The 24,574-nt window shown below is 46.8% G+C and overlaps 1 protein-coding gene across 1 annotated transcript; it reads right to left on the bottom strand.

Annotated features, from left to right (window-relative positions):
• Window positions 1–7,844: 7,844 nt before the first annotated feature.
• Window positions 7,845–23,593, bottom strand: LOC307200710 (amine oxidase [copper-containing] 3-like). The gene is made up of 4 exons (XM_079949527.1): window positions 21,738–23,593; window positions 17,088–17,373; window positions 13,218–13,347; window positions 7,845–10,518 (listed from the first exon to the last, which is right to left on the bottom strand). The coding sequence occupies exons 1-4, from the start codon at window positions 23,311–23,313 to the stop codon at window positions 10,234–10,236; spliced, it is 2,277 nt and encodes a 758-aa protein (XP_079805653.1). The 5' UTR covers window positions 23,314–23,593; the 3' UTR covers window positions 7,845–10,233.
• Between the last annotated feature and the right edge of the window lie 981 nt (window positions 23,594–24,574).

Genomic DNA, 24,574 nt, shown 5'->3' with positions numbered 1-24,574 from the left:
TTGCGCCCCTAACCCCTAACCTGCCGCCGCTGCCAGCTTCTTCTTGCTGCTGCCTGGGCTGGGGTATTTACGGTAAGGTAGCCACGGCGGCGGCGGCGGGTCCGTGTCAGGTGATCTGAGGCGAGTTGCCGCTGGTGCTGCCGCCCAAACGACGCCGCTTGCCCGGAGGAGGGCAGAGAGGGGAGGAAAATGCAACATGGCCCAGCAGCGGTGGCGGCGGCGGCGGGGCTGTGAGGAGGGGCTGCCTGGCACGCCCTCTGCGGCCCTGACGCGTGGGGACCGCGGCGAGCGCTGAGAGCCGCTGCCTGCCGGACGCCTTCAGCCCGGACGCGCGCACAGCTCGTCAGTTCCGCAAGACATGGGGCTCTGCTACAGCCTGCGCCCGAGGCTCTTTGGCGACTCCGGAGGCGGCGAGCGCCCCCCCCAGATGTTGCGCCCGGTGTGGCCGGCCCCCCTGCACCCCCACGCTACGCCACTGCACATGGCTTTGCACATGAGCGGAGGAGACCCTGAGGGTCAAACGGCACATGGACTGAACGCATCTCCAAAACCACGTCAGGGGTTGTTTGTTTTTACTTGATAGTAAGCGCGGGGGGGGGGGCAAGGGGGAGATTTGGATTGTGCCACAGGCCAGGGAGGCTTAACCCTTCTCTCCCCACTCACGAGCCTATTAAAATGTCACAATCCCTGACACGCTTCCAAGTGACACATAGCTTGGCCCTGAGATTTCAAGAAACTCATTTCTCACCAAAGAGCATGCCCTCCAACACTTGGAAGCCCAAATCCGGGATCCCGTCTTTGTGGTGCAATTTCTCTGCCGGGGGGCACTTTTTTGGGGTCGTGAACTCACACGATGCCCCAAACCCTTTTTGGGTGCCGTGCCATGCCCGAAAATGCACTTTTGGGAGGGGAACAACGTACAATGCCTCTCCCACCCATTGTTGGGTGTAATAATAATAAAAAGGTAAAGGGACCCCTGACCATTAGGTCCAGTCGTGACTGACTGGGGTTGCAGTGCTCATCTCGCTTTATTGGCCGAGGGAGCCGGCGTACAGCTTCCGGGTCATGTTAAAAAGCAGAGACATCACCTTGCCAACAAAGGTCCATATAGTTAAAGCTATGGTTTTCCCAGTAGTGATGTATGGAAGTGACAGCTGGACCATAAAGAAGGCTGATCGCCAAAGAATTGATGCTTTTGAATTATGGAGGAGACTCTTGAGAGTCCCATGGACTGCAAGAAGATCAAACTGGTCCATTCTGAAGGAAATCAGGCCTGAGTGCTCACTGGAAGGACAGATCCTGAAGCTGAGGCTCCAAGACTTTGGCCACCTCATGAGAAGAGAAGACTCCCTGGGAAAGACCCTGATGTTGGGGAAGATGGAGGGCCCAAGGAGAAGGGGACGACAGAGGACGAGATGGTTGGACAGTGTTCTCAAAGCTACTAACGTGAGTTTGACCAGACTGCGGGAGGCAGTGGAAGACAGGAGTGCCTGGCGTGCTCTGGTCCATGGGGTCACAAAGAGTCGGACACGACTAAATGACTAAACAACAACAACAACAACTTGCTGTTTACAGCTGCTTTTGCTGCGTTTGCAGTTCTGTAAGACTTCTCATGTTGCAAGCCACCTTGAGCATGGCTTTAACTATGGAAAGGCGGCATAAAAATAAAATGCTGGCGGTGGGAAGAGAGGCAAGGCTGGCGACAGCCTGAGAGAAGTGTGCTTGGAGTCCAATATGGCTTGTATCGGAATTAGAGGGAAAGCAACAAGGAGCTCTCATGCCCTGGTTTTGGGGAACAGAGGCTCAAGCAGGATCAGGACCCCGCAGAGGCCCCAGACCCTGGAGTGGTTTTATAAGGGAGATCTCTGTTAGAAACTTAACAGGCTTCATTCTCATCACTCCTGATATATAATGAGATGAAAAAAAATGTTGAAAAAAACTTTTTATTTAAAAACTCCAAAGTCTTTCTTTTAGGAATTCTAGGTGCCGAAATCCCAAGGGAGCAGAAAGACCGTGTAGCTGTGTGGATGTTATTGGCCCAGAGATGGAAAGAAGATGAAGTCCCTACCAGAGAAGAATGACAGATCAAGTTGATGGACAATGCCGAAATGGCTAGAAGAGTCAGAAATCAGGGAGACCAAAATTTTAATAAGGCATGGGGAAAATTTATAATTTATCTTAAAAACCATTGTAAACAGCTAAAATCGTTAGTAGGATTGGAATACCACTTGTATCTTAATGGTGAATTTCAGACATAATGGAGATGTAAAAGATTTGGTTTATCATAAAAGATGCAAGAGGAAATGATTAATAACAGGAACCCACAAGGAGGAGGAGGGAAGTCCAGGAGATTCTTTGGAATCTTGTTGTGGGATATATGATTGTAAAATTTTTATCTGAAAAACCAAATAAATAAATTAAAAACCAACAACAACACCACCTTAGCACATGGGTAGGCAAATTAAGGCCCGGGGGCTGTATCTGGCCCAATCGCCTTCTGATTCCGGGAATCTGCATGTTTTTACATGAGTAGAATGTGCGGTTTTATTTAAAATACATCTATGGGTTATTTGTGGGGCCTGCCTGGTGTTTTTACATGAATAGAATGCACGCTTTTATTTAAAACGCATCTCTGGGTTATTTGTGGGGCATAGGAATCCATTCATTTATTTATTTTTCAAAATATAGTCTGGCCCCCCACAAGGTCTGAGGGACAGTGGACCGGCCCCTTGCTGAAAAAGTTTGCTGACGCCTGCCTCACAGATGCTCATGTACAGAAGGAGTATTGTTGACCACTGATCATGAGCCAGACCTGTGCCAGGGAGCCCTAGTGACGAAACAAGGGGTTCCTGAAGCCAAGGACAATGCAGCCTCCCTCCCTCACCTCAAAACCCGTAATTCAAACCAGCTGTTACACATTAACTCTGCTCTTTTCACTTGGCAATGTCTTTCCTTCGGAGGTCTGAGTTCACTGAACATTTGCAGGGAAAATCCCACTGCACGTGGCGTCCCTCATCCTCAGGCACCCACTGCCCCCAAAGGCCATTTGTTGCTTGCTTTCTGTTCAGGGAGGAAGGTGCTTTTTTGTTTGCTGAAAGGAACAGCAATATAGCATTTAAAACTCACAGCACCCCACTTCACATGCCATTCAATATAAGGTCACCCCTCATCCGAACGCCTCTTTCCTGGAGGTCCCCTTTTCAGCACCAACTGACCTGACTCTTTCTAAATCTCCTCCTCTTGCAGATAACTGTTTTGTAGCACCCTGCTTGTGGTTAACGCTTAGCTGGAATGAAATATTCAACGCAGCAATAGAGAAATTAAAATAATAATTTATTTGTCAGACAAATAAATATGAGGCACAGTGGTATATGGTTACCAAGCTCTGGCCTGGCCTCCTGCCATTCTGGCCAGCACTTATATTTCCTTAATCCAGCCCCCTTGCTCCTCCTGTGGCTGCCTCTGTCCAATCAGCCTGGTTGAAATTCCTATTGGCTGTTTGCTAGAACCAATCACAAAAGATACACCCATTTCCTCTTGTCCTTTTATGGGAAACAAAAAGCTATATATTCTTCTATCTATAAATGACAAATAAGTAGTAATATATCTTACATGTGTCTCAACAAGGAACCTTAATTACCAGCTCACCTCGCCCTATTGCCCTCCAAAACAAATGGTTTAATCTCAAATTTTTATCTTAAACAGATGTCAAGGATCATCATTGAAAGATCTCCTTCCTTTGGAGGTCTCTAAACAAAAGCTTGACAAATGCTCTAATGATGTTTCCTGCTTGGCTGGGGGGGCTGGGCTGGTGGCTGATGGCCCCTGTGATCTCTTCCAACTATATGAAATAAGAATCTAGCATAAGGATTTAACATTTCTTAGCTTCTAATTCCTTTGCATATTACATTTAAGCCAATATATTTAATACATAACATAAATAACCTTTTAAAAGGAAAAGAAATCTTAAAAGGATCTCAGTTTAAGAAAGAAACAACTTTAGAAAAAGACTTCCCAAAATACTCTCTTCCTTTCTGCCAGCTAGATGCTTTTCCATTGCTCTTGACCTTTGAACCTTAGGAAAATATGGCTCAAGTTTAATGGGAGGCACATGGTTTTATTTTACTATTTACCCACTCTTAATTATGTTTTTCTCTGCTTTTTTATCTTCTGTAATATGTAGGGTCAGTGTAACCTTGGCTGTCAGCCTGTAATTCCCTTTTTACGACTTTGAGAATTGTTTTCTGCTATAAATCAGGGGGCCCCCTTGTCTAGGAGGAAAAACATTTTGCCAAGGTTCTTAGGCAGCTGCTCTTCTGCCTGGCATGAAACATTTGAAGATCTTTAAGCTCATTTTAAAATACAGGCCCTGATCAAAATATAAGCTTGATAAAAATGCAGGCTTATGATTAGATGCCTCAGTTTGACCTAAATAATAATAATACTAATAATAATAATAATAATGGAGTTTCCTGTCTATGGAGTGCTCCACATTGCAAGATGGAGACTGGCAAATAACACTTTTTAAAATAGCACCGTTTGTGCTTTTTGTTGTTTTTTGTTTGTCAGATTTAGGGCAAACGAAAACCAACAGTGTCAATTTGGTTTACAAAAAAACCTACGAAATGGCAGCATTTGTTTAAATCCTCATCTTTCCATAAAAATGTGCCCAAGGCAACATCCAATACGATACCTAACTTATTCAGCACTGTTATAAATTGGGGTGGGGACTGGGTCGGCTGTATACCTCACTCCCTTCTAATTCCTGGAACCAATGCAGATCCGATTTCTGGAATAGCCAGGCTAGCTTCCTGGTGAGGTTATGGCCCTCTAAAGGTAAAGGTAAAGGGACCCCTGACCATTAGGTCCAGTTGTGGCCGACTCTGGGGTTGCGGTGCTCATCTCGCTTTACTGGCCGAGGGAGCCGGCATACAGCTTCCGGGTCATGTGGCAAACATGACTGAGCTGCTTCTGGTGAAACCAGAGCAGCGCACGGAAACGCCATTTACCTTCCCGCCGGAGCAGTACCTATTTATCTACTTGCACTTTGATGTGCTTTCGAACTGCTAGGTTGGCAGGAGCAGGGACTGAGCAACGGGAGCTCACCCCGTCACAGGGATTCGAACCGTTGACCTGTTGATTGGAAAGTCCTAGGCTCTGTGGTTTAACCCACAGCGCCACCCGCGTCCCGTTATGGCCCTCTAAGTATGGGCAATTAAGGGAAGAAGGGAAGTGGTTCTGTGCTGGATGACAACTGGATGGGGCCCCCTGTTTCAGCTCATTGGTAGTTAGAAAGACAAAGGCCAGAGTTGGGAGATGGAGCTGAGTTATGTGAGCTAGAAGTGAGAAGCTGGCAGGTTAGGCAGCTGGGAGTCAGAGCCATGCCTGATTTCTGCTTGAATCCAAGGCTGTAGTTATGGCAGAAGCAAAACCCTTTTGGGGTGTTAATGCCGTGAACCTCTCCATCATAGGCTCAGGTTGTAAAGGTAAAGGTAAAGGGACCCCTGACCGTTAGGTCCAGTCACGGACGACTCTGGGGTTGTGCGCTCATCTTGCTCTATAGGCCAAGGGAGCCGGCGTTTGTCCACAGACAGCTTCTGGGTCATGTGACCAGCATGATTAAGCCACTTCTGGCAAACCAGAGCAGTGCACAGAAATGCCGTTTACCTTCCCGCCAGAGCGTTACCTATTTATCTACTTGCACTTTGTGCTTTCAAACTGCTAGGTTGGCAGGAGCAGGGACCGAGCAACGGGAGCTCACCCCGTCGCGGGGATTCGAACCGCTGACCTTCCGATTGGCAAGCCCTAGGCTCTGTGGTTTAGACCACAGTGCCACTCGCTGCGTAAATAAACCACATAAAGACTGCAGTTTCCACTGTCCCTCATTCCAAAGGAACCACAAATCCTAGGTAAGTCCCAGGGACCCCTGAAACCTTGCATGCAACAGTGCGTAAGGAAGCAGATTCCATTCACAATAATAAATAAAAAGGGGGGAAAGTAGTGTTTATCCCAGATTCTCCTGCACTGTGTATGTGAGGATGCCCAGAGTCCGTCAGCCTTGAGAGTGGCACTCCCTTGAGAGCAAAAGTTAAGTTGTTCTGTACTGCAGGATCATTAAGCACCCCAGGGGAGAGAGCTGTCATTTATCAGTGAGCCACAGCTAGTTCCTAAAAAACATGGGGCATGTCGAGTGAGAGAGTTTGTGCAAACTCACTGAAAGCAAACGAAAGAGAAAGAACATAAAAGGTAGGCACAAGTCTATGGGGACAGGAGTGGAGGTTATTAGCATTACAGCAGGAATGCATGCTTGCTTCCAAATGACCATAGGAACGCATAGCCCGTCGGAAATGATTTAAACCAAGAGTGATTGGGTTGATTCAGGCTGCATACACACCATACATTTAAATCACATCTCCCCTCCTCAAAGAATCCTGGGAACTGTAGTTCATACCCACAGAGTTCAAATCCCCAGCACTCTTAACTAACTACAGTTCTCATGATTCTTGGTGGGAGGTACTTTAAATGTTGGGAAAGGAGTACGACAAAATTGGGAAAGGAGTACGACAAGGCTGTATATTGTCTCCCTGTTTATTTAACTTATATGCGGAATTCATCATGCGAAAGGCTGGGCTGGATGAATCCCAAGCCGGAATTAAGATTGCCGGAAGAAATATCAACAACCTCAGATATGCAGATGACACAACCTTGATGGCAGAAAGTGAGGAGGAATTAAATAATATTTTAATGAGGGTGAAAGAGGAGAGCGCAAAATATGGTCTGAAGCTCAACATCAAAAAAACGAAGATCACGGCCACTGGTCCCATCACCTCCTGGCAAACAGAAGGGGAAGAAATGGAGGCAGTGAGAGATTGTACTTTCTTGGACTCCATGATCACTGCAGATGGTGATAGCAGCCACGAAATTAAAAGACACCTGCTTCTTGGGAGAAAAGCAATAACAAACCTAGACAGCATCTTATAAAGCAGAGACATCACCTTGCCGACAAAGGTCTGTATAGTTAAAGCTATGGTTTCCCCGGTAGTGATGTATGGAAGTGAGAGCTGGACCATGAAGAAGGCTGATCGCCGAAGAATTGATGCTTTGAATTATGGTGCTGGAGGAGACTCTTGAGAGTCCCATGGACTGCAAGAAGATCAAACCTCTCCATTCTGAAGGAAATCAGCCCTGAGTGCTCACTGGAAGGACAGAGCCTGAAGCTGAGACTCCAATACATTGGCCACCTCATGAGAAGAGAAGACTCCCTGGAAAAGACCCTGATGTTGGGAAAGATTGAGGGCACAAGGAGAAGGGGACGATGGAGGACAAGATGGTTGGATAGTGTTCTCGAAGCTACCAGCATGAGTTTGACCAAACTGCAGGAGGCAGTGGAAGACAGGAGTGCCTGGCGTGCTCTGGTCCATGGGGTCACGAAGAGTTGGACACGACGAAATGACTAAACAACAACAACTTTAAATGTACGGTGTGTACTCTGTAGAAAAGTATTCTTCCATTTGAAGTGTCTCTTTGCAGGGGACCCCAGGGTGCTTCCAGTCTCCAGATCCCACCAAGCCCAGCCCCTTTCTGCCATCTTCCAGGTCCAAAATGACCCACCGAGGTTTAGGATCCAAGTTTTCCTTCTCCTAGATGGTTTACTTTCCCAGGTGGGCAAGCCTCACCTGCCGCTCACTTCCCTCTACAGCACTTGCAGAAACGCTTTCTTAACTGCTATTGGTCTCGCCCCCTCAATCTGCCGGACTTGGCACGCAGGGGACAAATTATTCGGCGCAACTCAGGCACGCATCTCGAGCAATTGCACAATAAACGTACACACCCAATGGCCCTACTGAAAACACACAAACCCATTTATTTCACTTAACGCTGAAACAAGCCGCGAACCATCTGCTCACGGCAAAGGGAAATTTACAAGCTTGTACCAGGGCGGAGGGTGCTGCAGAAATTCCTGTCGCAAGTGGAGTAGTCGTACAGCAAGGCATTCTGTGGCCAGATTATTATCTCAGTTTCCATTCTGAGCTCGTGTATGATGGTGTCTGCGTCCTCTGTCTCTAGGGTAGGTGACACGACTGCTCTACATCCTAAGAAAACCAGCACATAGTTGCTTTCCTATATAAGCCATCACAGGGAAAACAGTTGTGTGAAGCATCTCATTGACCATCTGGTAAACCCATAAATTCTCCACTCAGTCAGCCTAAGAGAGGGTTGGAGAAACCTGTGTTCCTCCAGATGGCATTTATTTATTTATTTGAAGCAGGGGTAAGTCACCCTGCCCCCCCCCCCCATTCAGGGGCTGATATAGCCCCCAGCCAATGTTTCTGCTCCCCCTGGACATCATCAATTTTGGCAGCAGTGGCAAAAAGCGAAGGAAAATGGAAGTAGACGTAGTATGCATATTGTTGGGTTGGGTGGGGCCCTGTGTGGTCTGATGGAAGGATTATTCAATTCTGGGATTCCCTCCATTTCTAATTTTTCTAACTTTAACTTCAGCTTCCTCTTTAACTAACTTTCTCTTTCAGCTTCTGCCTTCTGGAAGAAGGTACAGGGTTATAAAGACTAGGACTAGCCGCCTGAGATACAGTTTCTATCCAAATGCAATTTTGGTTTTAAATGCAGTGTAAGGAGTCTCTATGGGAGTATATTGTATTTGAAAATGGGGTATCAGAGTTTTTAGGGGGCTAACCAGGTTGGGATAGCTGGGATAGCAGGCTTGTTAGTTTTTGAATGTCTTATGTAGATTTTTTCAATTTCGTTGTTCTGTATGGGACAATGACAATAAAGATTATCATTTCGCTATCGTATCGTAGCTCTCCACCTTTTGAAGCAGTTTGCAAAACATCACCAGCGTTTTAGTGCAAATTTCTCCTAATAAGCTCAGTTTTGAGTAATGCACACATTTTTGCGAGCCGTTTCCCCTAATAGAATGCATTTCAGTATGTTACTGTCACAAACTTCATTTTTACGCACCCTTTCCTCTAATACATGAATATATATATATATATATATATATATATATATATATATATATATATTTAAAAACCACATTGTTTCCTTGGCAGATGGCTTCACAAAATTCAGGAAAGTTGAATTTTGAAAGATAACTGTGTTTCAGTTGGAATATTATTTTGGAAAGTGCACCTTTGCTCGATTTAGTTTTCAGTGCCGACTCTTGTCAAATTTTTTCTCCATCCCTGCCTGCTGAGAATGCAGATCACCTTCACCTCAATCATTAGGTCAATCACTGGATGAATGGAAAAGGGCAATAATTCCCATTCACCAAAGTGAGTCAGGTGAGAAGCATGAGGCCAATAGTAGCTGTATGTTTGTGTCCTCTGTGTTTACATGTAAGCGTGAGAGACTATGGGGGAGCCACCCCCAATTTTGACCACACCTGCCACTGGCATGCACCCAGTGTAAAGGACTGGTCAAGGGTGAATGTACCCCTTGGGTCAAAAAAATGTTAGCCATCCCGAATTTAAAGATTTATCCCGTTCTTAAACCAAATATGCCTCCCAAAGCATATTGCAAATCACCTCAAAAAAGAGGGAGTCAATTCCTGCCCCAAGGTCCACCCGCAGCAGCAGATCCCGATGTCAATCTTTCTCCTTTCCCCTTATCCCTGATGTAGCTCTTTCCTGACCCTCTTATTCCCTGGCAGGAAGAGGGGCCTTTTTGGGGTCCGCCTCAGGTGCCAAAATGTCGTGGGCCAGCCCTCAGGCTTACAATCTAAAATGGCACAACACAAGAGGAAAACCGATTTGGAGGGAGGAGGAAATAAGCAAACTCAAGTGACACGTTTGCCTAACAACCAGCAGGGGTGAAAAAAAAAGATCAAAAAAGAGGAAATAGCACACCTGCGCCAGCAGAGTGATCCTGCAGTCTTTCTAGTCTCTCAGCTGATCTAGGGGCTGCTGCCAGGTTGCTGGACTCCGACTCCCATCAGCCCCTGTGAGCATGGATGATGGGAGTTGTAGTCTAGCAGCATCTGGAGGAAACCAGGTTCTCCACCTGTGGCCTAAGAGGAAAAATCCTCCCCAACACCAAACTGATAACACAGACATGGCAGCAACAAGCGAAGGAGTAGACGGAAGGAATATGGAGAGCAGGCAGTATTCAGGTCAGACGTTGCCGGGGCTCCACAGTGTCGTTATTCAGCTGAAACAGGCATGTTTGGGCAAACTGAGATGGGGCGGGATGGGGAATGCAAAGTCTTTCTTCTTGTCAAGGACTTGTAAAGTTCTGGAAGCCACTGAAGGTGAACGGAGGTAGGTTGGGGGAACATGAAGCTCTCTCGGGCAAGCAAGCGACTGGGTTAATGTTGCATTGGCTAGCATCTTGGTCCAATGTGAAGTAGACGCCGTCCGGGGACCTGCTGGAGGGATCATCGTTGAAGAAGTTGTAAGGCCGAAGAATGAAGCCCACCCCATTGCCGACCGTCACGGTGTTGGGGATGTCCTCAGCGTGCGGCACATGAAAGAAGCCAGTGGAGATCCAAGCCACAAGGTCCTGGGGGGAAGAGCGGCAGGAAACACAACAACAGGCCTGTTTGCCACGAGTGAAAGATGTTTTCCTCACTAATATGGTCATGGAAGAGAACTTCAATTCTTTTCATGTAACATCTAATTCCTTAAAAATCAGAACTGTCACACCACAGGGATGTGTGCTAAGTCCCTACCTGTATTCACTGTATACATACAATTGTGTATCATCTGACCCGTCCACGGCAATTATTAAGTTTGCAGATGACACCACCATAATGGGTTTAATAACAGGTGGAGAGGAATCAGCGTATAGAGGGGAGGTCCAAAAAATATCTACATGGTGCCTAGGGAACAACTTGCACCTTAATATCAGCAAGACAAAGGAGATGGTGTTGGACTTTTGGAGGAAGAGAGGAGAACTAGCCCCGCTGTACATTGGGGAGGGCTGTGTGGAGAGTCTCTTCCTTTAAATTCCTAGGAGTTTATCTCTGTGAAGACCTTACTTGGAAAATAAATACAACCCAGGTGGTTAAGAAAGCCCAACAAAGACTCCATCTCCTCAGAATATTGTGAAAGAATCAATCAATATTTGATGATCTCCTTCTACCGGTCAACAATAGAAAGTGTCCTTTCATACTGCATCACGGTGTGGTATGCTGGTTTGACATCAACTGATAGGAAGTGCCTACAGAGGGTGGTGAATACAGCACAAGATAGTATGGGCTGTCCTGTGAATCCGCTGGATGAAATAGCGGAAGAACGTTGCCTCAGGAGAGTGAGGAAAATTCTCAGGGATGATTCACACCCTGGCCGGCACTTTCTTGATCTCCTGCCCTCAGGCGGAAGATATAGAAGCATGATTAGTCTCACCAACAGGGTAAAGAACAGCTTCTATCCGTGGGCTGTTAGGCTGCTGAATGAAAAGATAACAACAGGGCAACTGACTTTTGGGTTTGGTGGGTGTGCGTCAGTAAACGAGGGGAATTAAGACTAAGAGAGCTGAGTGGGGGGTGCTCGTGTAGTATCACTGTATACAAATTGTACAAGTGACAATAAAGTATTTCATTTGTTTTCAATTTCAATTTCAATTTTCCCAGTTCTCAGCGTGTTGAAACAGGATTTGTATCCCCTGTAGTTGATGGGCCAGTCGAGAACAGGCTGCATGTAGATCAGAGATGGAGACTCGGTGGCCCTGCAGAGGTTGCCGGGTTCCTATCAGCCCCAGGTAGGTCGGGAATCATAGGAGCTGGAGTTATGCAATATCTGGGTTCGCCATCCCTGATGTAGATGATGCTCAACCATCCTAGATGGTCTGTGGCCCTTTATCTATTTTAGATGGATTGTGGGCCCTTTATCTATCAGATGCACAACTGAACTCAGGGGTCAGGAGCAAGCCAGCAATAAATCACACAGGGTAGGTGAAGTTAACTCTTAAAGGAAACAGAATGGGCTCAGAAGTACCAGGCCTAATGAGCACAACTACTCTTCTTCAACAAGGTCTTGCAGAGTCTGAAGGTCCCTGCCTTCCCATAGCTGCCTAAGTCTCCTCCTTGCCAGAGTTTCCCCCAACCAATCTGAGACTATGCCGGTTTGGCTGCTTTTTGCTCTGCTCTCTTCATGCCTCTCCTGTCCTGTCAGGAAGCCCCCTTAGGCAAGAAGTTCCACAGGAATGAAGTCTCCACCAAAGAGGCTTAACTCCTTGTAAATAACCCTGCAACATAATAGTATCCTAGGCAGAGCATCACCTAGATCTAAGGCCATGTGAAATAAAGTGTTCTTTGGGTATGCCAGACTCACAACATTTAGACCATTATCATTATTACTGGCACATCTTCTTTACCCTTTCTCCTTTAAGGCTTTCTCCATCTTTAACAGACCTCTGTCCCTCTTCCACAGGAAGCAATAACTCAGGATAGCTTTGAGGAGATTTCACCTCTCCCATATCCAAGAATCTCCTGAGGAGCCTGCTGATTCTACAGAGAGGAGGAGCAATGTTCTGCTTTCTACTTAGTCAGTGAGTGAATCTGTCAGCGAGTGAGTCAGTCAGTGTATCGGAGAGAGAGAGAGTGTTAGAGATCGTGTCTAGAGATAAGGTTGCTGCTAAGAGCAGCTGCAGACTCTCAGTGTAGCATTGATTTATGCTTAGATCTTTTAGCTCTGTATATAGTTTTGTATCATAGTTGTAGCTATAGAATAAAAGGAAGATATTCTACAGAGCTGCTCTCCGAGTGGTTTATACTCTGCAAGACTCTGCAAAACTCTGCTGCGCAACGACTGTATTATTGTGCAAGTGAATCCGGTGCTCTCAGCTCTAAGCTGTGAGTCCACAGCACGGTGACCTGTCCCTGTGAGAAAGGTGGTCACTGGCAGTGCTACCCAGCTCGCCTAGCCCAGTCGGGGTTGAAGCGCATGAGTCCAGTTGGTGCACTGGCTCAAGGGCGATGCTGACAAGCTTAGTCGGTAGACCATGAGACTCTTGATTTTAGAGTCACGTTGGGTGAAAGATTCCTGCACTGCAGGGAGTTGGGCCAGATCAGTGTTTCCTCAAACTTGGGTCCCCAGCTGTTGTTGGACTACAATTCCCATCATCCCTGACCACCGCTCTTGCAAGTTAGGGATGATGGGAGTTGTAGTACAACGACAGTTGGGGGCCCAAGTTTGAGGAAACACTGGACTAGATGATTCTCAGGGTCCCTTGTGCAATTCTAGGATCGCAGCACTCACCTCGTTGACAATGGTCTCGTTGTCTATGAAATCAGCAAAGACCACCAGTGGATCCCAAGGATCATTCTGATTATAAATGCACGTGCTGATCAGCTCCTCCTCTTTCCGCTTGGTAACAGCCACCTTGTACCTGAAGCATACGGATAACGGGGGGAAATGGTTGAGAAGATGAATGCAGAGGCAAGAGGCAAGTTCTTTGTCTTTATTCCTAGCAGTGCCGTCTTCCACTTAGAATATGATAGTCCGTGGCAAGATGGCTACCACCCATCCCAACTGCCGTATACTGAGTCACACCATTGGCCTGTCTAGATCAGTATTGTCTGCACTGACTGACAGCAGCGCTCAAAGGTTTCAGACAGCGGACATTCCCAGCCCAAGGGGAGCATTCTGCACTCAAAGCAGATGCTCCACCTGTAGCCTTATTAGACTTTACCAACTGGTGAGGTCTGCGTTGCTCCCGGGAGGGAGAAAGGAAGTCAACTGACACTGAGGTTGATTCAGAGAAAGAGTTTATTCTGCTCTCCGGATAGCAGAAGGCTCTTGTGTGGTCAGTTCACAGCAAGTCCAAAGAAATGAGAAATTTCATGCAGTATATATATCCTCCAGGCACCCTCTCCTCCCTTCCCCACAAATCCAACCACATCAGCTTATACACGGACGTTGACATCCATGACCATAAACAGACATTCCTGTTCCAGTACTCTTGACCATAAAAGGTTGTTCCTGTTCCTATACTCTTATCTTGGGGCAGGAGGTCACCAACTCTAAGAACACTCCTGGCGCCGTTCCCGGGTTTCTTGTCAGACCTGACAAGGTCTGTGCGTCTTTGTGGTCAGGATGTAAGATAAGACCCAGACGTGCCATCCCTGCTCCACTTTGGAATGGACAAGGCCATTCATTAGGCATCACGGACCGATAAAGGAGAGAGCTTTGTTTATACAGCTGTGTTCTTGCTATGCATTTGCTCAAGAGCTCAAGTTAATGGTTTTTAGCTAATGCACCCTTGGAGAAGGAAAAATGGATTTTGGGGCCCATTTCAGACTGATTTTAGATTTGGGAAACCCATTCCTTCACACCAGTGAGCTACAGCCCTCCAGGGGTGCACTTCCAGGGTTGAAGTCAAATTGCTAGAGAATCACAGCGCCTGCTGTGGCTGCAGAGACCGGTGACTCATAACTGCTGCCTCCCGAACGGCTTTTGCTGTGTTAGCAGCACTGAAGTGACCCAGGAACGACCCTCAAAATGAAACAGGGTAGATAATGAATTCAAAAAGATGTTTAAATTGGTGACCCCCCCCAAAAAAATCCTGAAGCCTTTTTTGCTAGGGATAATTGGGACAGAGGTTCCAAAGAAGCTGACTAATCTTTTTATGCACACAATGACGACAGCCGGAGCTTTTATACACGCAGAAATGGAAAAGGAAGAGATTCCAACCAAAGAAGAATGGCTTATAAAAATCAACGGACTATGCTGAGATGGCAGAATTGACCGTAAAACCAAGAGATCAAAATGATGAACTGCTTATGGAAAAATAGAGGCCTTTTTTTCTGGGCTATCTGTCAAAGTATTTTAGTAATATGAAATTGTGAGCAGGATTCTGAGTTATGAGCAAGGGGGAGCAAAAAATGAATGATAAGCTGGAGTTAGGGGCCATTTAGCAACAAGTATTATGCAGCAACCAAGGATAAGAATATATATTTAAAAAATCAGTGCAGGAAGGGTGGGAAGTCAACAAGAAAAATATCAGTGAATGATAAATTTGTTTAAAGCTTTGAAAATTTAATAAAAATCAATATTTTAAAAAATGAAACAGGGTGGCATTTATCTGAAAGACAAACAGGACATGGTTTGTTGTTTGGGGCAATAGATATTGGTCATAATATAGACGTGGAAGCAGGGGAACAATTGTGGAATAGGGATATAAAATTTCCAGCATGTTACGGTTTAAGAGAAAATTATATTAAAATGATTTATCAATAATAATAATAATAATAATAATAATAATAATAATAATAATTTATTTATACCCCGCCCATCTGGCTGGGTTTCCCCAGCCACTCTGGGTGGTTTCCAACTGAATATTAAAAACAGTACAGCATCAGACATTAAAACCTTCCCTAAAGATGGCTGCCTTCAGTTGTCTTTTAAAAGTAAAATAGTTGTTTATTGCCTTGACATCTGCTGGGAGGGCATTCCACAGGACGGGCACCACTACCGAGAAGGCCCTCTGTCTCGTTCCCTGTAAACTTACTTCTCGCAATGAGGGAACCGCCAGAAGGCCCTCGGCGCTGGATCTCCGTGTCTAACACTGAGTAAACTGGCAAAAATGTATAAAACTAAATCAAATAAGTGTTGGAAATGTAAAGAGGAAGAAGGTTCTTTTTATCATATGTGGTGGTCTTGTAGTAGGGTTAAGGCTTACTGGGAAATGATATACAGTGGTGCCTCGCAAGACGAAAAGAATCCGTTCCCCGAGTCTCTTCGTCTTGCGGTTTTTTCGTCTTGCAATGCAAGCCCATTAGTGGCTTAGCGGATTAGCGCTATTAGCGGCTTAGGGGCTTAGCGGATCAGCTGATAAGCAGCTTAGTGGATCAGCTGTTAAGCGGCTTAGCGGATCAGCTGATAAGCGGCTTAGTGGCTTAGAAAAAGGGGGGTCACGGAAAAAACCCCGCAGGAACTCGCAAGACATTTTCGTCTTGCGAAGCAAGCCCATAGGAAATTTGTTTTGCGAAGCACCTCCAAAACGGAAAACCCTTTCGTCTAGCGGGTTTTCCGTCTTGCGAGGCATTCGTCTTGCAGGGCACCACTGTACAATGAAATGAAAAGGATGTTTAAAGTAACATTTGTAAAAAAAACCCAAAAAACCAGAAGCCTTTCTCTTTGGAATTATAGGGATAGAACTACCTAAATTGTATGGAAACTTATTCATGTATGCAACGACAGCAGCAAGAATGTTACCTGCAAAAAATGGAAAGGTGAAGAAGTCCCAGCAAAGGAAGAACAGATACAAAAACTTATAGGATATGCAGAAATGGCGTAACTTACCGGGAGAATAAGAAATCAAGATAACAAACTTTTTATGAAAGAATGGAAACGGTTTACTGAATATTTATAGATAAATTGTAAACAGATAAAAACATTGGCAAGATTATTGTAATAACCTGCAGCTACATAAGAGTATATACATATATATAGAAAGAAGATAAATAAATGAGTAAGTTAAGTTGGATAGGCAGAAGATATTAAAAATAAATTTAAGGAATTGCAGAAAGAGGGGGAAGGAAGTCAAGTTTAAAAATGTCAAAATGATTGTAAAATCAGTGAAATGTATATACATTGGTACCTCAGGTTAAGTACTTAATTCGTTCCGGAGGTCCGTTCTTAACCTGAAACTGTTCTTAACCTGAAGCACCACTTTAGCTAATGGGGCCTCCTGCTGCTGCCGCACCACCAGAGCACAATTTCTGTTCTCACACTGAAGCAAAATTCTTAACCTGAAGCACTATTTCTGGGTTAGCGGAGTCTGTAACCTGAAGCGTATGTAACCTGAAGCATATGTAACCTGAAGCGTATGTAACCCAAGGTACCACTGTACAGCCGTAGCTCCGCTTATGTATCCCTCCTTTTACGTAAACTTCAGGATACATAGGTGGCAAACCCGGAAGTATATTTCCGGGTTTTTGCTGTATGCGCATGCGTAGAAGCGCTGTCCCCGCACGTGTGCAGAAGTGGTCTCTCTGGTTGGGAAAACCTCGGGATCCAGCCGGGTCTCCGGAACAGATCCTGTCCACAACCGGAGGTACCACTGTATCTGAAAAGTATAAATAAAATGAAGGAAAAAAGAGAAAGATCATGGTTCTTGTTGCCTACCTGCCCCAGCTAATGGACCTCTCCATGGTGCTAGCTTCAGGTAAGTGTTCTCCAGCAAAGCTGTTGATCTGGATGCGGTAGCTTCGCTGATGGTTCCACTGGTTCTCCCGGCTGGTGGCAAAGTGCAGGTACCGGGGGACTTTGCCATCCAGCGGAAAGGCAGCATCTTCTTCCTTGTCCAGGGTTCGGGTTGTGAGAATGGGCCGTTGGATCTGGTGCTCTGGGCTCCAGGGGGCCTTCACAGACTCAAACGCCATATCGAGAGCCACCAGGGAGTTCTTGATCCCTGACAAAAGCAAAGACTAAGAAAGAAGAATTTCCCATTTCGGACCCTAGAGACAAACCCTCACCAAAGCAAAACTGTTAGTAGAGCACGAGACTGTTCATCTCATTTGGGAATTATAGGGACAGAACTACCCGAACTGTACAGAAACTTATTCATGTATGCGACTGCAGCGGCAAGAATGTTACTTGCCCAAAAATGGAAAGAAGAAGAAGTCCCAGCAAAGGAAGAATGGATATAAAAACTTATGGAATATGCAGAAATGGTGAAACTTACCTGGAGAATAAGAAATCAAGATAGCGAACTTTTTATAAAAGAATGGAAATGGTTTATTGATTATTTACAGACAAATTGTAAACAGATAAGAACATTGGAAGGATTCTTGTAATAACCTGCAGTTTCATAAGAGTTTATACTGAAAGAAGATGAACAAATGAGGAAATTAAGTTAATTTGGATAGGCGGAAGATATTAAAGATAAATTTAAGGAACTGCAGAAAGAGGGGGAAGGAAGTCAAGTCAAAATGGTTGTAAAATTAGTGAAATGTTTAAACTTGAAAAGCAGAGAGAAAGAGAGAGAGTGTTAACTTCAGCATCATAACGTCAAGCACCACTTTGGGAAAAGATTAATGCATTGCAGGGGGTTGGACTAGATTACTCTCATGATCCCTTCTGACTCTACAATTCTGTGATTCTTGCAGCCACTGGGATAACAGGCGCACCAACTCCTAGGGGCGGAGGGGTCTTTGGCCCCCTCAATATTTGCTGGCAGTGGGCTGGGCCCCCTCGATGTTGAGGGGGTGGAGAAGGGTGAATGTGGTGCAGTTCAGTGGCTGGCTCCTCCTGAGCATGAGAGAGGGAGCCATGCTGGGCTGGGCGCTTGGCCTCCTCCTGACGATGCAATCTCACACACGTGAAACACATGCCAGCCCCTCACAATCTTGGGTGCAAGATGGCGCCTCTGAACACCAGCTTGGGCCTGTGGAGGAAACTTCCACCTTGTATTTGAGAGGCGTGGCCTCAAATTATCTCCCATCGTGTAGGATTACACAAGTCCCCATCTCTCGCAGCACCAGTTATTCGCCTGTCCGATGGGGATAATGGTGGTCTACTAACAGGGTCGTCTCAGAGGCAATCTGTCTTATGTTTCATTGCAAGCTTTTAAGACCAGCCAAGAACAGCTTGGCACCTTGAGAGCCAGTGTGGTGTAGTGGTTAAGAGCGGTAGACTCATAATCTGGTGAATCTGGTGCTCAGGAGGAGCCAGCCATTGAACTGCACCACATTCGCCCTTCTCCACCCCCTCAACATCGAGGGGGCCCAGCCCCCTGCCAGCAAATATTGAGGGGGCCAAAGACCCCTCCGCCCCTAGGAGTTGGTGCACTCTGTGAGGTGAGTGGGGCTGAGAGACTTCAGAGAAGTGTGACTGGCCCAAGGTCACCCAGCAGCTGCATGTGGAGGAGCGGAGACGCGAACCTGGTTCACCAGATTACGAGTCCACCGCTCTTAACCACTACACCACACTGGCTAGACCATACATTCCCTTGCATGTCCACTCTAGCAAAACAAGGAATGTTGTATTTGACTGCTTTCAGCGGATTACATCCCACAGTGTCTTGTTCAGGATTGTTGTCTGGAAGGCAGCTCTCTGGGGAACTCCAACAAAAGTCTTTCCCAGCCTGACTTAGAGGAGCCCAAAACAGAGCTCTGTGTACACAAAGCCCGTGATCTTCTACTGAGCTACACCCTGTCCCCACATTCCTTATTGGACCAGAGTTTGAGCAAATGAAGACTCCGAACAACAGCATCTCCCCATTTCCACATGCAAAGAGGAATGGGGTGAGATTACAAGCAAGCGGTAAACCGTTCCCAATCTTGCCAATAGTTTCCTGCTGCTGTGGAAGTTAATCCCGATCATACAACCCAGAGGGGCAGGGCTTCTCTATTCGACCCTCAATATTCTTCCCAGGCCACACGCACCATCAAGGCCACACACCCCTCTCTAGGCCACTCCTCTCACTGGCTCTGCTCTCGCACTATCCCCCAAGCGCTTTTCTGTGGCAGGAATGGGCCTCTTGCTTATCCTGATGGAGGAGATGGGGGTGAGTGGGATGTGGGATGTGGAAACCTCTGACTCCTTTGTGGTTGGACTTCAGTCTTACCATACGCATTCATGGTCCCACCCACTTTTGCATATTGCACCGTCCACTCCTAACGTGGCAACTTCTGGAAGTTTGCCCCTGAGGAAATGTGAGCCTCAGGTTGAAAAGTTTCCCCATTCCAACATAACCATTTAAAGAACTCTGCTTCATCGACATCTCTTTCTCTGCAATGCATCTGCAAAGCCCTAAACGCTGTTTTATGAAACAGAAGCATCTCCTGCTCATATAATTTACAAGCTGCTACTTCCCCTTGGCCCAAGATTCTGGTTCGCTTCTGCTCTTTGCTAGTACTATCAGACGTTCCGTTATTTCATTTCTCCCGTTACTTTCCTTGCAACATGTGCTCCCTCGCTCAAGCCGTGTTGAGCTTCTGCCCTACCTGCACCATTCTGGACTGCATTTTTCTGGCTCCTGATCTCTGCTTATGGCACACTGAGGCAATCAGGGGGAGCAGTGGTGGAAACGGGAACAAAACCAGACAAGGAACAGTGTGTCAGCCGAATGTTACCAGTGTTCCGGAAACAGATGCCATCAATTCTCTTAATCTGCCTCGAGATGATGGATTGCATTTTATAGACTATTTGTTGTTTCAGATTGTAAAAGGTAAAGGGACCCCTGACAATTAGGTCCAGTCGCGGACGACTCTGGGGTTGCGGCTCTCATCTCGCTTTATTGGCTGAGGGAGCCAGCGTACAGCTTTTGGGTCATGTGGCCAGCATGACTAAGCCGCTTCTGGCGAACCAGAGCAGCGCACGGAAACGCCGTTTATCTTCCTGCTGGAGCAGTACCTATTTATCTACTTACACTTTGACGTGCTTTCGAACTGCTAGGTTGGCAGGAGCAGGGACCAAGCAATGGGAGCTCACCCTGTCACAGGGATTCAAATCGCTGGCCTTCTGATCAGCAAGTCCTAGGCTCTGTGGTTTAACCCACAGGGCCACCTGCGTCCCAGATTGCACACTTCTGTTAATAACAGAATTATCTCCTTATGTCAGACATCACAGTTCCCAAGTATCCAATAAGGGGACCCTAAACAGCACATTCAAGTTTGGGAACAGCATTATGCCAGAAATTGTGGCTGACCTTCCCAAGGGTGCTGATCCTTTATTCTCTCTCCCTCACCTTCTGATAGATCCAAGTTTCACAATCCTTGGCTTACCATTGCAAAGCTTGGAGATTTGCACTGCTTATTGTACAAGGTGGGCATTGCAGCCCCAAAAGTTATTCTCTGGCTTAGATTTTAACCTTTGCCAGTCTTCCCCTTGGTCCCACCCAGCGGTGGAGCATATGCCCACACTGCCCAGGGCGGGCGCGCTCCCAAGGGGGGAGCGTGGTGCGGAGGATGCCCTCCCAGGCGTGGGATAGCTGCTTGGGTGCCCAGAGCGGCGCACGTATCCTGCAGCCAGGGTGGACATTCGGTGTGCTAACCCTAACCCACAACTCCCAAGCCTACCCCAAGCTGTCAAAACAAAAGGGGAAGGGGGGATGTTGCTGGCAAAGCGGCACAGCTCCCCTCTTACCCTGACGGCTTGGGGTAAGCTTGGGAGTCGCAGGCAGACGGTGCACCGAATGTCACCCCCTCAGTGAGGGCACCCAGGGCGGTCCGCCCCACTGCCCCCCTTCCTACGCCCCTGATCCCACCCACTCTCCTTCTTCCAATCCCTGCCCCAATCAGACCTCATCATACTTCTAGTGACATCACCAAGGGTCCTAAAAGAGCCTCCCTGACTCATAATTTAAGCCAGAATAAACAAAATACAAATACATCACAAATGTCTCACAAGACTCTTACCCATCTGTTGTGGCAAAAAAAAAGAAGAAGAAGAAGCAAACATGCCTAATTGTTAGGAAATTGTTAGAAAAAACAACATGCCATTTTCCAAGTTCTAGCAAAAAAATAAAATGTTTAGTTTTCTGAGTGCTAAATAAGGGAAGGTTCACACAGTGTCCCTTTTATAGCCCACTAGTCTAGCTCTGGTACGTCAAACCCTATAAATAGACTGAATAGGAAAATGAATTTTTAAACAGTCACACAAATCCTTACATTACTTGAAATGCAGAATGTGAGATTCCTGGAGGGAAGCTAGATTCGTTGTGGGACGCCCGGTGGCAGGGGACCCTCAACTGAAACCCCTCTCAGTATTCAGCAATGGTTTCCACAGTTAGGGTGGCAGAACATAACGTTTTGGGAAGTATGGGGCACCTACCTCCAACATCCAAGTCGACTTTGTAGTTCATGAGATGGTTGTGCATAGTCCCAAGTGTGTGCTCCCCGACCCTGTTTCCATACGCAGTGCCACCTTCCATGAGGAATGATGTGCTGATGTATCCCGTGGCATGGACCTTGACTTCTATAGCACCATTTTGGTAGAACACAAAATCCCAGATATAGTCGTAGTTGATGAGAGTGGAGATGGCCCTCAAGACCAAAGCGTAGTTGTTCAACCCCCCGTAATAGAAAGAGCCCATGTCAGAAAAATGTCGCCGGAGAGGCACGCCCATGTCATGCTCAAAGATGCAGAAAGAGTTCTTGTTCAGTCTTGGGGTGTCAGAGTCTATCAAGTAGTGGCGGTCCACGTAGGTGGCTGTATAGGGGCAGTCCACTCCCCGAACCAATTCGTAAGAAAATTTCCCAATGCCAAGGGTCCCGTCCATGTACCTAGTCACCATTCCCCCGGGGCAGTTGGAGCCATACATAGCAAGAGCTTCTTGCAGACTTAACTCGTAGACGATCCTTTCCTCGCCAAATCTGATGTTGAAGAGGCGTGGCCCTGTGTTCACGTTCATCCCAAAGGCAAAACTCCAAGACCGGTAGACAACATGGCTGCCGGCTACGGTGTAGCGCATCCCGAGGGGCTCAAATTGCAAAGGGCCTGGATGAGGAGAAGATTCTGAAGGCTTCCTGGAAGTAAAATCGTTCTTCAGGTGGGCTGCCTTCACTCGGACCTCCTTCACACGCCCATCTATAAACTCCTTCTCCAGGTGGGCCATATTCTCATAATACTGGCCATTGTAGAACACTTTCTTCACCTTCCACTCGGAGATGTTCAGACTCTGGTGGTTCACCAACACCTCCATGCCAATGGGGTGGATGTAGTACCCGCTGCCATTGACATTGTGGAACAGGACAAACCAGGTGGCTCGGTCGCCAGATTCAAACCCTCGGGGAGCTGTGGTCAGAGTAGCCAGGTTACTCCTATTATACTCACAACATTCTCTGAGGAAGTTGTTGGCTGCCTCGAGCTCCTGGAAAATGAAGATGTCAATATCTTTGTACTCCTTCACCGTCACCGGCCTGCTGTGATACGGCACCTTCCTGCCAAATTTCTTCAGCGTGATGTCACGGTGGCCCGTTGGGTTCGGAAGAGGGCCTACTACGAACTCGGTGACATTTGGATCTGGCTGGTTCCCAAAGTACACCACAGCCAAGGCCTCCCGGTGGGGCTGAGCCCTTCCATGGTCCAGGAATCCCAGAGCCACTTCTTTAGAGGGGAAGTACGTATCCAGGTAGTAAATGCAGTTATCGGAGGGCTTTGCCCGAGATGCATCTTCCAGGCGGACGCCAAGATTCTCCTTGAGGTATTTCACCACTTGGGCCATCTCAGCTGCTGATAGGTCAGCAAAGATCTCGCTCGGATCTCTGTTGTTGCCTTCGGGAGAATTCTGGAGCCCTGAGACGCCACACCTAACGACTTTTTCCTTTCTGGTCATCAAGACACAAACTAAAGCAAAAATGGTAGCCAGAGCCAATACCAGGAGAACAACCACGGCTTTCATGTTCATGCCGGTGTCTGCGAAAGGCAACAGTGGTCGCGACACGCTCAGCAACCCCAGCTGCTATTTCCTTGCAGGAAACGGTTTGGGAGGGAAGGAGGGAGGGAGGGAGGAAAGCTGCTGCTCTGTTCAGAATCAGAGGAGGGTTCAGAGTTAGGAATGCATGGAGGCTCATCAGCGACTATAAAAGGCAGGCTTGCGCTCTCTCTGCCCAGCTATGTATCCACCATAAGCCCAAGCTGCTCTTGGCCCAGGATGATGGACTAAGAGGTCTTTGGAGAGAACTCCGGCGCTAGGCAAGGCCCCAGAGAGGCAAAACACCCAGATTTAGGAGAGACCCTCAGAGAGAATGAGGTTGGAGGAGGTTTCTGTCCAAATGCTGTAACCCGATCCCTCCCAAGCCGAGAAAGTAATGATGCCTGATCACGACAGAAACCCTTTTCTGCCCTTTTCTAGACCGCTCAAAAGCTCATTTCCACCATGTTCACATTGCCCGTCCCCCACTGCCCTGGTCCAGCCCCAGAAGCACAGATTTAGCTCACCCCATAAGAATATGTGTTCAGTTTACTGTTGAGCCAGCTATGCCATCGTGGTGGGTTGTCTATGTAACTCTCAGTTCCTTGATTTAAAAAAAACCCCAGTGGGTTTCTGAGCAAGAGCAACACACTTCAAAACGGGGCTGCAATGAAGGAAACAGGGTAATATAATGTACCTGAAAGCACTTTCCTGTTACTCTGTGGGAAATGAAACGGCTTCTTAGGAACTGTTCCAAATGTGTGCTGGTGATTTGGGACATTTCAAACCTGGAATCTGTAACACACCCAGTGTACTTTTCCAGCTGCCACCATAGGTCTAATTCACACAGCCTTGGAAACTTGCCTGCCTAAAACATGATACATCTCTGGTCACTTGCAAAAAACAAACAGCACCAAACATAAGGCACACGATTCTGAAATTTGGAAAAGCCAAACCTGAAGGAACAAGACTTTCTTAGGCCTATCCCCCTCTACAGACCCTCTTGAGGACCAGCTAAACTTTAGCTACTGAAATTCAGTTGTGGGCTTGTTTTAAATTCTGGACTTGAAATGTATTTATTGTATTCTGACCTATCTGTGTTTTGCTTTTATAACTTCTGCAAACCACTTGGAGGTTTCATTTTATTGCCAAAAATGTTAAGCGGTATGCATCATCTGAACGTATGAACAAACGATTAAATAAATAGCAACCTTGAGCTCCCCAAGACTTGGAGCCATGTTCACCCCCTGCCCCC

This window comes from Podarcis cretensis (genome assembly GCF_951804945.1).
Source record: "Podarcis cretensis genome assembly, chromosome: 13".
NCBI lineage: Eukaryota > Metazoa > Chordata > Lepidosauria > Squamata > Lacertidae > Podarcis > Podarcis cretensis.
Note: the sequence above shows the minus strand (reverse complement) of the source record. Positions and strands in the feature narration are given on the sequence as shown.

Bases quoted from the DNA above. Each gene is read 5' to 3' on its own strand.
- LOC307200710 (XM_079949527.1), bottom strand. From the start codon at position 23,313: ATGAACATGAAAGCCGTGGTTGTTCTCCTGGTATTGGCTCTGGCTACC. The intron at 17,374-21,737 runs GTAGGTGCCCCA...TGCTTTTGTCAG, and splicing joins AGTCGACTTGGATGTTGGAG to GGATCAAGAACTCCCTGGTG. The intron at 13,348-17,087 runs GTAGGCAACAAG...CGTATGCTTCAG, and splicing joins AGGTCCATTAGCTGGGGCAG to GTACAAGGTGGCTGTTACCA.